Source organism: Eurytemora carolleeae, unplaced genomic scaffold (assembly GCF_000591075.1).
Source record: "Eurytemora carolleeae unplaced genomic scaffold, Eaff_2.0 scaffold117, whole genome shotgun sequence".
Classification (NCBI taxonomy): Eukaryota; Metazoa; Arthropoda; class Copepoda; order Calanoida; family Temoridae; genus Eurytemora; species Eurytemora carolleeae.
Genome location: NW_019396401.1, coordinates 383,454 through 399,231, shown reverse-complemented (window position 1 = coordinate 399,231; position 15,778 = coordinate 383,454). Strand labels below are relative to the sequence as shown.

The following is a 15,778-nucleotide window of genomic DNA, read 5'->3' as shown; positions in this document are numbered from 1 at the left end:
TCTCAGCAACCCTTTACCCCCCCCCCTTGTAGCTCTTGTATTACAGCATGCAATAATTATGATGACGAGTATAAAACAAAATACAATTACTTTACTTTCAACCAATCCATTGTTGCTTTGTACGCAGTCTACCGACTTAACTAAATTCTGATAATGAAATATGCCAATAAATAAATAAATACTAAAATATGAGAAAATGCTATTTTTTCATTTATCAATGGTGAGTAAAAAAAAGTGTGATTTGCGGCGCCTGGTGCACAATTGTACCTTTTTTGTGCAACTCTCCTTTATGGTGATTTTGCAATATTTTTTGAAAAAAAAATGTGCAAATAAGTTGTTTCTATCGAAATCTAAAATTTTAAAAAGATTGAATCACAGAATCTCAGAAAATTTGCAAAATTTTAATTAGAAAATTCGCAAATTTCAGTTCTGGTATAATTTTTACGGAAAAATTGTTTTTCAATGGTTCTTAAGGTTTCACCTGAACAGAGTATATTTAATACTTTAGAATATACTAAGAAGAAAGAAACTAGAAAATTTAAATAACTTTACCTTAAAAATTAGACCAGAAATAAAAATTGCGAATTTACTTTTTACAATTTTGCGAATTTTCTCTGTTTCTTTGATTCAATCAGGCGCCGCAAATCACTCTTTTTTTTTGACTCACCCTGTATATATGTGTATTGAATGCATAACTTTTTATTGGCTACATAATGTTTTTTGGACAACTTTGGGATTTTTTTATTTGTACGTTGTCCGGATTTTCTAAAAAATGGTTTTTAAATTGAAAGAAAAATCTCCATCTCTTTAATGATTCTTGCGTAAAATTTTGCGTCGTGAATCGTTTATGACACTGTATAGTGTATGTTAATTTAAAATGAGTAAAAAAAACTTGACTGACACTCCCAACTCCCTTACTTGTAATAATAAGCATCTTCTAAGTGAATAAGTTACATGATTTTAACCTAATAGGACAGATATTAATGTTCACTGGTGTACAGTGTACAATGTACACAACAAACCTCACTTAGTTATAGCTTGGTTTCTGCTGTGCAGTAAGCACAGTATATTGACTATTGAGTGATACACATGATTAACAACAAATTAGGACCAACCCAACTTTAACTTTCCCCCTTTACTTCTCCCTCTTGTAACCTTTTTCCCTTTCCCTCCTTTTTCTTTTCCCACTTTTCATTTCCCTTATCTTTAACTCACCTCCCTCTTCTCCTCCCTACCTTCTCCTTCCCTTGTGCATTTCCTTCCTACCTGCCCCCTTCCCTTTCCCCATTTCTTTACCCTCTTTTCCTTTCCCCGGGGCCCTGTCCTGGGTAGCAGCTCCGTGAAAATAAAATTACAAATCAAATTTTTGTCGCCATTTCTAAAAGCCCCGACCCTAGTCCTTTAAGCGGCACATCTCCTAAACAATATATAGATATGTATTATAATAGATTGCGCATAAGACGACATTTTTCATCTTGAAAGATATGAATGTACAGAGATCTTTTAAAGATATTCCTATTATATATAGACCAACTAGGTCGGTTGTGAACATTGGCTGTTTTTATGTCATTGAGTACTTGTGGTGTACATGAGTTCTGTAGAGTGAAATTTAAGTTAGTTTAGTCCATTTTCAGTTCTCGTCAATATGATATATTGCTCAGTGAAATGTTGTTGTTCAAATAGTTCCCTTCCCGGAGTTATTTTACACTCTATTATGAAATCCATTAAAACAACAAACCACCCCGCTTATCATTGAAGTTCACTTTGACCCCTAGAAGTATGAGTTCGCGGACTGTACAATTCTTGGTGATTTTGCGTACATAAGCTATCTATGTTTATATATTTATCTATGATCATAATATTACCTATTCTAGGTGAAGATGGTGGAGGGGGGGGAGGAGAAGGTGGAGAAGGTGGAGGAGGAGGAGGAGGGATGAGTATGTGGGATGAAATTAACTCTAGTATGGAGAAATTAGATCCAATTCACATTCAGGTAACAGAAAATGTATACTTCACAAAATCACAAACCTAGGTGTTGAAGGTTTTTAATGTGAAGTTTCTGTCTAAATGTTTAACATTTTTGTTTGCAATAATAAACGACCCAAAGTATTTCAAAACACACTTTTATATCACTAACATTCTGTTCTTAACATCGAAATACTTTTGGTCAAAATGAATTGAGTCTTAACCACAGCGTCTGATTTTGTAATCTCTAAATCTCTAAATCTCTAAATTTTGAATTAAGTTGAAACAAATAGTTCAAGTTTAAATATCAAATGTTTACACTATCAGGTTGCAAAGATATTAGGATTAGAAAATCTGAGTTTGTGGCAACGACTCAATTTCTTAGTGGGAAGTAATGCCTCATTACTAGCAATTTTAGGCATTTTAAAACTTTTCTGGAATTCCAAGAATTCCTGGATTTAGAATGCTGTATTTTTGTAATTAGACTTTAAAATCGTGTAATTACTTGTTTCTGGTCAAAGAGCGATTTACACATTACTATGCATTTTGCATATTGGACACATAGACACACATTATTCTAATGAAAATCTCTTTCTTGATACAATTTGATAAAAAATTACCCAAGGTCAGACCAAGAAAAGGTCATACAATTGACCGCTTTAAAATTTTCACATAGATCCTGACTGGTCTACAAAATTGCATCGATGCTCAAGACTGGGTCGGCTTTAACTTGTCGTAATGTCTTAGCCTTCTCTTTTTTACTTTTTGTAGCCCTATACATTTGCATTTTAGACAATAAAGGAATTAGACTATAAAGTAATTGGCAAAATTGTCATAAACTTTTGCACGAGAGCTTGCAACCTTTAGATCAGACTAAATTTGAAATCCGTTGAAAATAGCGTAAAGGACTTTATACTTTTATTTATTTCACATTTGAAATATGAGGCCCAACAAAAAAGTATAAAATATCAAATACTATAAATCTTAATCTAAAAATAGGTCCCTTTATAGAAAACCCACAATTGAAAGAAAAATGAATATTCCTTTAAAAAATAAGTTCGCGTTTATCCTTGCTCAGGGTTAAAAGGTACAGTTGTAAATCGGACACACCGCGCTGTAAATAAAGGTCATTTGAAATTACGTCCATTTTAACGTTTTTTTGTTCTATTTCAGGACTACAACGAAAGACTGCAGGACTGCCAGGATCTGATAAAGACAGAACCTCACAACAATAAAGACGAATTCTCTTGTCCTGAGGACGGATACTCCCAGCATAGGACGGAATTTCACCAACACAAGGACGATTTTGTCTCCCTGGTGAATGATAGCATAGGATACTGCTATGATACTAGTGGACTAGGATCTCTAGAGGATCAGGGTCAGCTAGGAGATCATGTTCAACTTGCTCCGCTCAATCCTGATCCCCTTGACACCTATACTTATACAATAAACTATACTCAGGCGTACAGACCGGATCCGTACACTATACAACACAGTGTACAGAGTGTACATAGTGATTTAGTATCCCGAGATACTCCACCACCTCCTTATACATCCTTCTCCTCACCTTCACCCTGTTCATCCTCATCTTCATCCTCACTATCTCCGCAGGAAATATCTTCTCCAGTTAAATATAACAGGTCAGCATCTTTAAATATAAAGTTGTATTTGTTGCTTATTTTTTTGTTTGTCCGATCATAACTCAGGAAACTCTGGACTGATTTGCCTCAAATTTTGATTGGGGAACTCGGGAGACCCACGGGAATGTTATTAGTCTGGTTTTGAGATTCTAGATTGAGTAGATCGACTTTTAACAGGAAAATAGCTGAACTTTTAATTTTTGACCAAGCGCGGGTAAGCGGCGGGAGTAACTTTGAGTAATCTGGGCAACGCTGGGTTCCCAACGCTGGGTTAAATATCACTGGTCTCAACTCAGTGTGCAATAATTTATCACTTTTTTATAAAGAATATTCGATGCANCCACCCATGGTAATTAAATTAGCAAGCTTTTACTTTGGAATTAGAGCCCATTTTCTCAGCTTTCAAAGGGAGTATTCGCGAAATATGAAAGGTGGTTTCGGCTTACGTCGAAAAAAATCTTACTTCCATCTGTTGGATCTATAGTGTCCATACAAAATCAGAAAGTTGCAATATTCGAATCAGATCGTAAAAAAAATCAATTTAATTCCAAACAATTCATTCAGACAGCCTTTAATCATCGATTTTTATTCGACGTATTCGTAAATAGTTGATATTTCATGATATTTTTCATTTGTTTGTATGATGCAATTTAAGCGAAGATTAGTTGGCCGCCAGGTGTCTCTCCTCGATTATTCTGCATGGTTCCAGGTAGGAGAGACACAAAAAATCATCGTTTTATGTTGCATGGTATATAAAACAAATAAAAAATATTATGAAGTATCAACTATATAAGAATGCATCTAAAAAATATTCGATGATTATAGGTTGTAGTATCTGAATGATTTGTTTGGAATTATTCAATTATTTACGATCTGAGTCGAAACTTGCAAATTTGTGAATTTGTATGGACGCTACGTTCTTTGGTATTTGTCTTGTTTAACCATTTTCTCCTCATAGACGCGACAGATAGAAGTAAGATTAGTAGTGATCACCATTGAATACTTTTCAACTTAAGCCTATACCCCCTTTCATTTTTCGCGAACACTCCCTTTAAGATGATCTTTTTTATTTGATAGTTCACACTTTTATGGTGGCTTATATATTCTAAATAATAAAGTTTGGCCGATCTTGAATTTGTTTTTTATAAATTTTACGTGCCCCCCCTCCCCCTCCCTTCTTCATTGTCCACTTTGAACGGTTTTGCTGATGTCTTCATTCATTGATTGAATATTTGAGCGCCAATTCCTGGAATTATTGATGATCAACTCGACTTGAAGTTTTCTCAGATCATTCCTGCAATTTATTTAGTATTTTCCAGAGGAAAATTTGACAGTTTTTTAAAGGGATTGTTCACATTTTAAAAGTTTGAACGACTCTTAGAGAAACTGTCGTCGACATTTTAAGTGACCCACCATTTAAATAAGGGCCTGAAATGTGGTTAGTTCTGACAATTTCTCCACTACTTCGGATGCAAGAAAATCACTTTTGTAGAGAAACCACAAATGTAAATGAACAGTTTTTAAAGACAAAAACATTAATTTCAAATTCATTCTTGATCTCGACAAAGTTTTTAAGAGTATTGTTGTGAATTGTTTATCCACTGGGTCACTTGAAATTAGATTTACTATTGGTTTATTATATTTTGTTGAACAATGAGATAAATTTCGGACACATAATTGCTTTTCTGTGAAAATATTCTATAAAAAAAAGATATCTTGATAATAAACTTAAATAAAGGGTTTAAACGCGCGGCTAGGGAATCAATTAAGGTACTCATTAACAAGTAACTCAACTTAAAACTTCGCGTTTTTATCCTTTTTTCAAATGAAAAGATACTTGTTGTAAATTGTGATTGTAAATTATTATTATAAAGATGATATATTAAAGGTGAAGTTGAAGTTTTTGAAGAAGATTAATAACAATTAAAATGACAGTATTGAGAACAAAATTTGACTTCTTTTTATGCAAAAGATATTTATAAAAAATATCTTTTTTCTTTTTTAGAATATCTAATGAGGAAGCGTGTATTTTGTATAATTTATATATGTTCATAAATATATATAAATATATATATAAATATTGTATATACAATATGTATGAATCTAATATGCATATTTCCCATGTATCCCCTGATTTATGAGTAGATGACTCAAGCAATTAATTAAAACCATTCTCTGCGATGAGTTTGCATACTTTATTTTCCTCAATACCAATTTGTAAACTCAACCCGACATTTTTAAATTCAAAAAAGTCTGGCGGCATGTGTTCAATTTCCATAGAATTTTGCCAACTACACCAAAAAAGAATGTTTATTTATGTTGAAAACAAAACAAAAGCATATAATTTTGTCGGAATGATTTATAGTAATTTTAAAATCTCTTCAAACTTTGCTTGATTAATTGTTCGATAATAAAAATGTCTGTTGTTTATAAACTTTAATTTCACATGAAAGTAAAAAAGATTTTTTTGGTTGCAATAGAAAAAGATTTAATAGAAGGTTAAATTTAATGTGAATAAACCTTATTACAAGAACTTTAACCGAAATTTTAAGTGACCCTTCATGCTAAGATGGCAATGTCCGATTTACAACGGTACTCCTGAAACCTTTATCTGATTAATAGTGTGGAAGATATTGTCGTTTTTCTAGGTTTAAAACTGTAAAAATGTGCAAGTCATTTTTGCAGAGAAACCACAATTAAAATAATCAGTTACAATCATTGATATCTGACTTAACCTTGAAAGGGTATCGTTGTGAATCGGGCATTGCCATCTTTGCATGAAGCTCTAAAGCAGTCCCTTTTACTCTTCAAATTAGTGGTTTTTTTTAGATCCTTATCTTAGAATATGATTCTTATTTTCAATTTATTATTAATATCCATCACGATGTTTTCCAAAATATGTTACAACAAACTTGACACTTTGGAGCTAAATCATAAATATTCATGCGTCAATTTGGTTCACGCATAAATATGCGTTCCCAAGACAAGCCCAGGGCGAAACTAACGCATAAAAAATGGACTAGAAAATATTGTTAATTTTGACGCAGGTTTAAATTAATATGCGTAAAATTTTGAAACCTGTGTTACGTACAAATTGTTTAAAGCGCAGGGTCTGAAACTGAAATGTAAAGTTGTAAAACCAAATTAGGAATCTAAGAATCTAAAATTAGGTTTTTTTTCTTCATAAATTTAACCCGAATAAGGTTACATCAAGTGGGTGGATCGGGGGGAGGAGGCCTGGGGGAATCTGACGATATTTGTAGGATTTTTTTTTTTTGTACTTTTAATTATTTCTTGATTGCTTATCCTTTTTTGTTTGATTTATTTGATTATTTGATCGCTGATTAATCGAAAATTGCATTGATTACATAGCCTATATATCTTCTTCTTATAGTTAAATATAGCGATAGGCAAGTATATCCATACAATGAGGACGACTTTTTATTTTAGTTTTGATTGGTAACATATCTCTATTTGAATTAAAAGTTTACAAGTAATCAAAGAAAAGCTTTTTTAATTGACAGCTTCTCTTGACCTCATTGTGTTGATATAATCGCTTACCACTGTATTTATAAAGATATATATAATAACTATATCATAATTATCAATAGTTAGATTTATTTATTGTAAATGTACTTAATAATTATTTGATTAATTGCTGTGATGTTTATTTATTTATATTTGATTGATCGGAAAGCCATCAATTCCCCGATTTATTAATTGATCGCTTAGAAGAAATTAAATATTCCCTGATTCATTAGCTGATTGCCTAGAAGGAATTAAATATTACCCGATTCAATAACTGATTGCCTAGAAGGAATTAAATATTCCCCGATTCATTAGCTGATTGCCTAAAAGGAATTAAATATTACCCGATTCAATAACTGATTGCCTAGAAGGAATTAAATATTCCCCGATTGATTAATTGATTGCCTAGAAGGAATTAAATATTCCCCGTTTGATTAATTGATTGCCTAGAAGGAATTAAATATTCCCCGATTGACTAATTGATTGCCTAGAAGGAATAACCCTGAGCTGGAGAAGAGAAGAACCCACCACTGTGACTACCCAGCCTGTAATAAAGTTTATACGAAGAGTTCACATCTTAAAGCTCATCAGAGAATTCATACAGGTAAATCATTGAAATGAAAACCTTCACAGAAACATCGGATATAAAAATTGTATAAATCGATTCATTTGTCTTGTATTAGCATTTCCTTTAAAGGGACTGTCAAAGTAATTTGAGTTGAACTCTACAACACTTGGAATGATTTACATCGCTACCCAATGAACTGTTATTGAGCAACAATGTAGCCGAGATGATCAACCGGACAATTACATTTCTTTTCTCTGTCGCAACCTTAATTTATGAATATTAATTTTCAGAGAGAAAAAAAAATTTGTCATTTTTGCTCTGACGAAGGTTTTGAGGGTAGCTATTGTGAATCGGGCATGCCCTTCTCAAAATTACATTCACAGTCCCTTTGAGAAAGAAACCAAAATCTCAGCAAACTTCCTTTTTTCCCTGCGAGACATTTGTCTGAATATTTGCAGTACGTTAACTACAACACAATAGCAGTACAATAAAAGGAGTAGATTTTACAAAGCTAAAATGTTTTCTGCTTCAAAATATTTCTCAGGTTTAGAATTGCATATTGCACAAAGATGACACTGAAAGTGGTTTGACTGTACACTGGGATACTTATTATCAGATTGCGGCGCACCCTGGTATTTCTGCCTTTACAGCATGGAAAATTAAAACAGTCTTGCAGATTCTAAATGCTAAAAACATATATCTGCAGCTAATATATAGTAAGACTCTGAACACTGACAATTCTTTAACTTTGTAACAAGTAATCGTTAAACTTTGGGTAAACACTTGAAGTTCAAATTAATGAAATTACGTTCAAATTATCTTTTCTGAAAAAGGTATTAAACTCATAGGAGGAGGAGGGAGAGGGGGAAGCCTCCATCACCCTCTGGAAAAACATATATCCACGAAGGAAACTAAATATCCTGGATTTGTAGGGTCAGGACATGTTTATGTCTATCTAAATGTCTATTCAAATACACTAAAACATTTTATAATGTAAAGTATCCTATAGTAGAATTCACATGTTAGCACCTTCATGATTAAATCTCAAATCACAACTTGGTTTATATTCCCATTAAATTGTTAAAATACTGTACAGTGAGAGCCATAAAACTGTGGAATAGAAAGACAGATGTACACAGACCCATTTACCTTTATAAATTGATTTTCATTCTTTTTGTAAAACTTTAAAAACATAGATTGATAAAATGTCGTCTTCCTATTCCTCAATTCACGGGTCTTAGTGTATGAAAAAATGTACAGGGTATCCCACGAAACATATTTTTTAAGTCTTATTCTACATACTGTATTAGATATTAAAGACTTATTCAGTTTATTTCTTTAAAAAAATGTTAAACTCATTTATATTTTACTGTGAAATCAATTTTACTATAATATAATAAATAATAAAAAATGTTATTAGTCTCTTTAGTATCAACTTATCAAATTATGGAAGAAGACATATATATACCAACTGTAATGTTTCGTGGGACACCCTGTATTTAAAGTAAATAAATACAAGGCATAAGAGTACTTGCCTACTTACAATAATGACGTTTGTAACCAAAATTACATGATGAAATTAAGTTATAAGTTTCGCAATATGTTCCGTAAATGCAAAAACTTACTTTGGTAAAAAAATGTTGAGCTATCTCTAACTTTATTCCCATAATTGCTTTTAGTACGTTTGGTATCAATATTGATATATTAGAGTTTTTTTAATAGTGTAGTCGATCGGTCAAAAAAATTTCAATACAGCATAAAATATCAATTTTTAAATAAAACATTTTTAGGAGAAAAGCCGTACAATTGCCAGTGGCCAGATTGCAATAATCAATTTGCAAGGTTAGTTGGTTGGATATAAATACAAATGTATGTTTATAATTACTTTTTAAATGGAGTTTTTAACTTTGGTTTAGAAAAATTAGCATCGATTTTTGTGTGAGAAATTGTAACCTTTGGACCAGAAAACTGTGACTTGTTGACCTGATATTTGCCGGTCATCCCCTTTAAAGGGACTGTAAGCGTCATTTTAAGTTACAACCATTGAAAGAGGGCCATCCTAGATTTACAATGGTACCCTTTCTCTGATCAAGCATGAATAATATATTAATGTTTGTAAATTCGAAAGCTGGTTATTTCGAATTGTGGTTTCTCTAAAAAAGTGACTGTGCACAATTCTTCTGTAGGAAAACAAAAGCGAAATCTTCCGCAGTATTGATCAGATTAAGGTTTCGATGGTACCGTTGTTATTCTGGCATTGTCCTCTTTTCAGAAATGTTTACTTAGAATTACGCTTACAATCCTTTTCAGCCAGATGATTAAAAGTAATTTTAAAACTATTTTCCCTGTAATGCTAAAGGTTAGAGATTAATTTTTGCAACGAGTGAATCATGACTCTTGTGGAATTTTTGAGAATAAAACTCACTAATGGAGAAATATCACAAATAATTGAAATTTCAAAGCAAAAAAAAATCTTTTTTTTTAAATCTCAAACCTTTTTATTAACTACGCTTAAAGAAATCTTACATAATTTTAATGGATTAAAGGTGAATTTCTTTTAAAATTTTTTGCTTTTAGGTCCGATGAACTAACCCGGCATTATAGAAAGCACACCGGAGCAAAACCGTTCAAGTGTAAAGTCTGTGATCGAAGCTTTGCCCGAAGTGATCATTTAGCCCTGCACATGAAGAGACATATGCCAAAACACGTTAAAATGTCGTGAATCTGCAGTTCAAACTAAAACTTGGTGCTACAACTACTATTCAAACAAAAATAAACCCCTGTGATTCTTTGTTGCTATTTTATGAAAAATTTCGTAAAGTGCGTTATCTTCTGCTTTAAGTTTTATTGCCAAAGGTTGCTGGTTTTTATTGAAATTATATCTTTTGTTTAAAAAAGTGCCATATCAAGGAAATTCCCTTTTGCCCACCTCAAGCCCTTGAGAAAATGGTACAAAATATATATTTGGAGGACTGATACTTCAAAATCAGTTGTGATTTAAGATACACCCTATGGTTGGTGCGTGGAAGACCATCATTATCGTTTTTCATTCAAACAGAAGTCTTCATTCTATAATTTCTATGGTTGGGTTTGAAATTGTAGATATTTTTTTTTCTATGAAATACTATAAGTCAACATATTTTTAAATGCAACTTTTAAAATCTACACAATATTCTTACTCTTTAAGAGTTCTATACTAACAAAACTAGTCCAAGTCGTAATTTTTTTAAATATATTTCTACAGGGTGTCCCAATAAACATGGACATTCAATGATTTTGATATCGTCTTTGTAAATATTTTTATTGATTTACTATGGTGATGCCTTATTAAAAATCTGTACTCCGTAGATGTTTTGTCTGCTTTTACTTATGTTTTGATTGCATACTTTGTACTTAAAAAAATGAGAAATTCCCGGTTACGAATACAATTGGTCCTCTTCACTGTTCAGGTTACAAAAAAATCATACAACGTTTTGCAGAAGAACAACGCAGTCTCTTTACCGTTTACATAAAACATACTCAAGCAGACGTAATTTTTTTACCATTGAATTTAGGTAATACAACGCTAATTCTTAACAAAGAAGATTTCGTATTCGTCTCTTTATTCCCATGTTTATTGGAACACCCTGTAATATTGTCATTCAATCCAATTCTAGTTCACAACACGAGTCAGCACATAGGATGCACATCAGCCGTACACCTTACAATGTACTGTCCCGCCATGAACTGTACTGTTTTACCGGTACATTGTAAATTCTTCTTGAAGTATAGAAGATGAACGCGCGGCAAAATTTAATAATTCTGAAAAAAAAATCTGAAGGTTTAAAAATTTTAGAAAAAGTAATTATTAACAATATGCAGTTTAATAATGGAGTTTGAAAGTATGTTACTATAACTATAATTATCTTAATCAGGAAATTTTCATTCAAATAGTTAAAAGTTTTTTTCAGTTTATGATTTTCAACGAAACTCTCCTAAACAATTGGGTCAGATTTTCAGTTGTCAGTGCCATTCATCTCTTATTTTTGTTTAAAAAACAATGTTTTTGTCTATTTCAAATGTCCTTAAAATTGTATGAAAGAATTTATAAAATTTTTCAAATGAATACAAAGTATGTTGCATGCCATATCAAATAGAATAGATTTATAATTATGTAAAATTATTTCTTTCTTTTAAAATGTAAAAAATAGTTTATTTTTCTCTAAACGTTGTCAACTGTTGCTTCCATCTTGTAAAAATCAAAAATCATAAAACTTGATTCTATTTCGTCGAATTTATCGAAGTTAATAAAAAGGCGTTATTCTGTTGTATCGGCTGTATAAACAATTTCCAAGTCTAATTTCATTCTTCTTAGAATCGATCACAAATTACTGTTTCGTGTCCTAGCACTATTTTTGCTCCGTCCAATCAATGCAGATACAAGGCACTTTTTTTGGAAGACGCCATTTTTTCCTCAGAACAGCTGACTACAGCTGATTTGGCGGGAATCATTCATGCGGAACAAAAATGTGCGAAACCACAATTTATCATTTTTGTATAACAATTGTGAATCAATGACGTTTAACTTTTTGTAAACATGTTTAAATATTACAATGTGTGATAATATTGAAATAGTATATACTTATATAGTCATCTCTCCATATTATATACAATTGTTTCAAGGCACAAAAGCTTTAATATAAAATTATTTTAAATATATATTTCCGGCAGTGACCTTTCCTTTCTTTTCGTTTGATGTGATTTACCCTTTAAGGTATTAACAATAATACAGGGAAGATTTATCGCAAAATTCATAAAAAAATATTCTTGTTCTACTGATTTATTTTATACTAGCTAAAGTGCCAGTGAAATTTTAAAAAATCTAATTTTGAAAGTAAAAAATAAAATAAATTGAATTACATTGAAAAAAAATTCATACTCTTTAGCCTATGTTACCCCTAGGATACCCATGGGTTCCCTCAAAGAATGTCAGACCATTCGGTCTATCCGTTTGGCCAGCTAACGCTGACATATATATATATATGAGCGAAGAGATTTACTATGTAGAGCTAATATCTTTCAGGAGGAAATTTAAAATATGAAAAAGAGTTTAATCGAAACAAAATTGACTAGGATAATGCACCACTATGCAAATTCAGAAGGACATGTAATTAGCTGAAAGAAAACTCTGAGCCATACAAAACTGAACTAAGTTATAGCTTTGGCATTCTTTTTTCAGTTCAGACAAAATTAAGATTTTTTTATGAATAACTTGTCTATGGAATTCCATAAATTAAATTTTACCCTGCTGGCCTTTACAGGGAATAAAGGGAGTGTTTGCTAAAAGTGAATTGGGGGAATTTTTGGAATATATGGTATCAATAATCTATTTTTATCTGATGTTTGAGTAACATGAAAATTGTAAGAATCCAGTGAGATCCCCCATTTGGTATATTTTATTTAAAACTAAATTTTTTTTTAACGTTTTGTTTATTTAACGTTCAGTTAAACAGAACGGTTCTTTCTGTTTGTCAACGAAATTTCCCATTTATAAAAAAACTGTAGCCAATTTCTAGGGCATACTCTACTTCCACTAAATTTTTTATAATTCCATTCTTCATATGTCAGTGGCACTGCTAACTATGCAGAAGGAGAAGGTAAAATACATGAATATCCCTGGTACGAGTTTACGACCTCGTAGCTCCTCCAGCTGGATTTGTTTTGATGAGATAAGGAGATGTATCCAGTTGTATATTAGAATTAAAAACTTACCGAATCTTTAAAATTAGGATTGAAAACATATTAGATTTCAATCTTATGTGCAATTTACTTTATAGTTTGACATAATGTTTTAAACATACCTTATAATTTCTTCAAACTTTTTAGTAATTATTGATTTTAGGGGGGTAGGGGGTCATAACCCCCCCACCACCACCACCACTATCAAAATATTGTATGTCAGGGTAATGTCATGAATATCTAAAATAACCGCACTGTTACTGTTGCTCTCAAAAGAAAATCAGAATAAGAACTAACAAATAAGATTTAAATGTCAAGTCCAGGCCTGTATTGTGTACTCTGTATACTAGGCATAATTCAGGCATAATTCAGGCATAATTTGCATTGTAATCCTGAATAGTGGAGAACCATATATTTACGAGTATAACTATAGGATACTTTGAATTTAACATAATTTTCTTCATCATTTACTTCATACCCCGGCCTATAAGAAATTTAAAAAAAAAATTTTTTGTTGTGTTAAGGATTAAAGTTTTGTTGCATAGGTTGTTTTTCAGTTTTCTTTTCTTTTAAACTTTTATTGTTTTCATATATGGACATTATACTGATAACAAAATAATATATAGGACATTTCATAGATGGACATTTTACTAATAATAAAATAATGTATAGGACATTTCATAGATGGACATTATACTGTTAACAAAATAATATATAGGATATTTCATAGATGGACATTTTACTGATATAAAAATAATATATAGGATATTTCATAGATGCATGACATTTTACTGATAACAAAATAATATATAGGACACTACATAGATAGACATTTTACTGATAACAAAATAATATATAAGACACTACATAGATAATCATTTTACTGATATCAAAATAATAGATAGGACATTTCATAGATGGACATTTTACTGATATCAAAATAATATATAGGACACTACATAGATAGACATTTTACTGATAACAAAATAATATATAGGACACTACATAGATAGACATTTTACTGATAACAAAATAATATATAGGGCACTACATAGATAGACATTTTACTGATAACAAAATGATATATAGGACACTATAAGATAGACATTTTACTGATATCAAAATAATATTTTTTTAAGATCTAGATATTTATTATCTCCGTATCGAGATTATTTAAATTGTACAAAATAGTTTACATGAGTTAAATAATAAAGTTTTACAACAAACTCGTTTACATATTTTTGAGAGAGTTATATAAGAGTTAATTTACGGATACATTTTTAAATTAAAATTTGGAATCAAGGCTACTTGGATTATGCAAAATATAAAAATTGAGAAGTGTACCAATGAAATGGTAGAACATTAAATGCATGTAATAAGTTATTGACAAGAAAAGTGTATGCGGATTGAATAGAAATTTCTTGAGACATCTTGGTTTCTCGGCGGTGAGGTTTGTCGGTTCAGGAGGCGTTACAGTTTTCTCAGACTGAATCAGTAAAAAAAAATCATTAGTTATTTTGAGAGAAAATTCCGAGTGAGAAGGAAAATTCAGATCTTAGCTCACGTCCTCTTAATTTAAAGATCATTTTCTGAACGTTATCAATAGAGATTTATTAATTAAAACAAATTATTTATAGGAACTAGATTGCAAAGGAAAAAACTCCGATCGGATAGATAAGATCTGTGTGTGGTCATTTTAATACGACTCGATTAAACTGTGAGTTTTTATTCCTTAATTTTTTACGGAAGTAATTTTTTACAGTAATGTCGTTTAGTTTTTTGTTTGCAGTAGTAAACTTTTATATCCGAAGTATCAAATTAAAGGATAAAAGATAAAAAAATAATTTTTCAAAATAATAGATAGGACATTTCATAGATGGACATTTTACTGATATCAAAATAATATATAGGACATTTCATATATGAAGACATTTCAATGTCATATCCTTAAAGAGAAATGTCCTATTCCTATCCTTATAGAGAAAGGTCCTGTCTACGAAATATCTTGTCTATATAATGTCCTGTCTATGAAATGTCCATGTATGAAATGTTCTTCTATAAAATGTCTCAACACCATGTCTTGTTTTCAATATATCTTTTTCCAATTAAAAGAATTATTTTCTTAATTTTCATCTTGAGTCCCCCCTTACATACATCCTATCGTTGATATGCATATATAATTGTATGTCTGTGGACTCACATTATCATATTTTAATATTAACACTCGTGTCATATTCAAATACACGATACATGAGATACAAGGATACAGGGATACAGGGATACAGGGATACAGGGATACAGGGATACAGGGATACAGGGATACAGGGATACAGGGATACAGGGATACAGGGATACAGGG

At 31.3% G+C, this 15,778-nt stretch overlaps 1 protein-coding gene across 3 annotated transcripts in view; it reads left to right on the top strand.

Annotated features, from left to right (window-relative positions):
• The window catches only part of LOC111702501 (transcription factor Sp8), a 27,068-nt gene extending 14,654 nt beyond the window's left edge, over positions 1-12,414 (top strand). The window contains exons 5-10 of one of the 3 annotated variants that reach the window (XR_002765420.1): positions 1,875-1,993; positions 3,139-3,605; positions 7,628-7,737; positions 9,492-9,543; positions 10,279-10,946; positions 11,358-12,414. Coding sequence is in view for 1 of the 3 variants with exons in the window: in XM_023474221.1 (XP_023329989.1) it covers positions 1,875-1,993; positions 3,139-3,605; positions 7,625-7,737; positions 9,492-9,543; positions 10,279-10,423 (896 nt within the window). In the remaining 2 variants the exon portion in view is untranslated. Of the gene's footprint in view, positions 1-1,874; positions 1,994-3,138; positions 3,606-7,624; positions 7,738-9,491; positions 9,544-10,278; positions 10,947-11,357 lie in introns of those variants that run through there. The other 2 variants (XR_002765419.1, XM_023474221.1) reach the window with 2 other exon arrangements.
• The last annotated feature ends 3,364 nt before the right edge of the window (positions 12,415-15,778 follow it).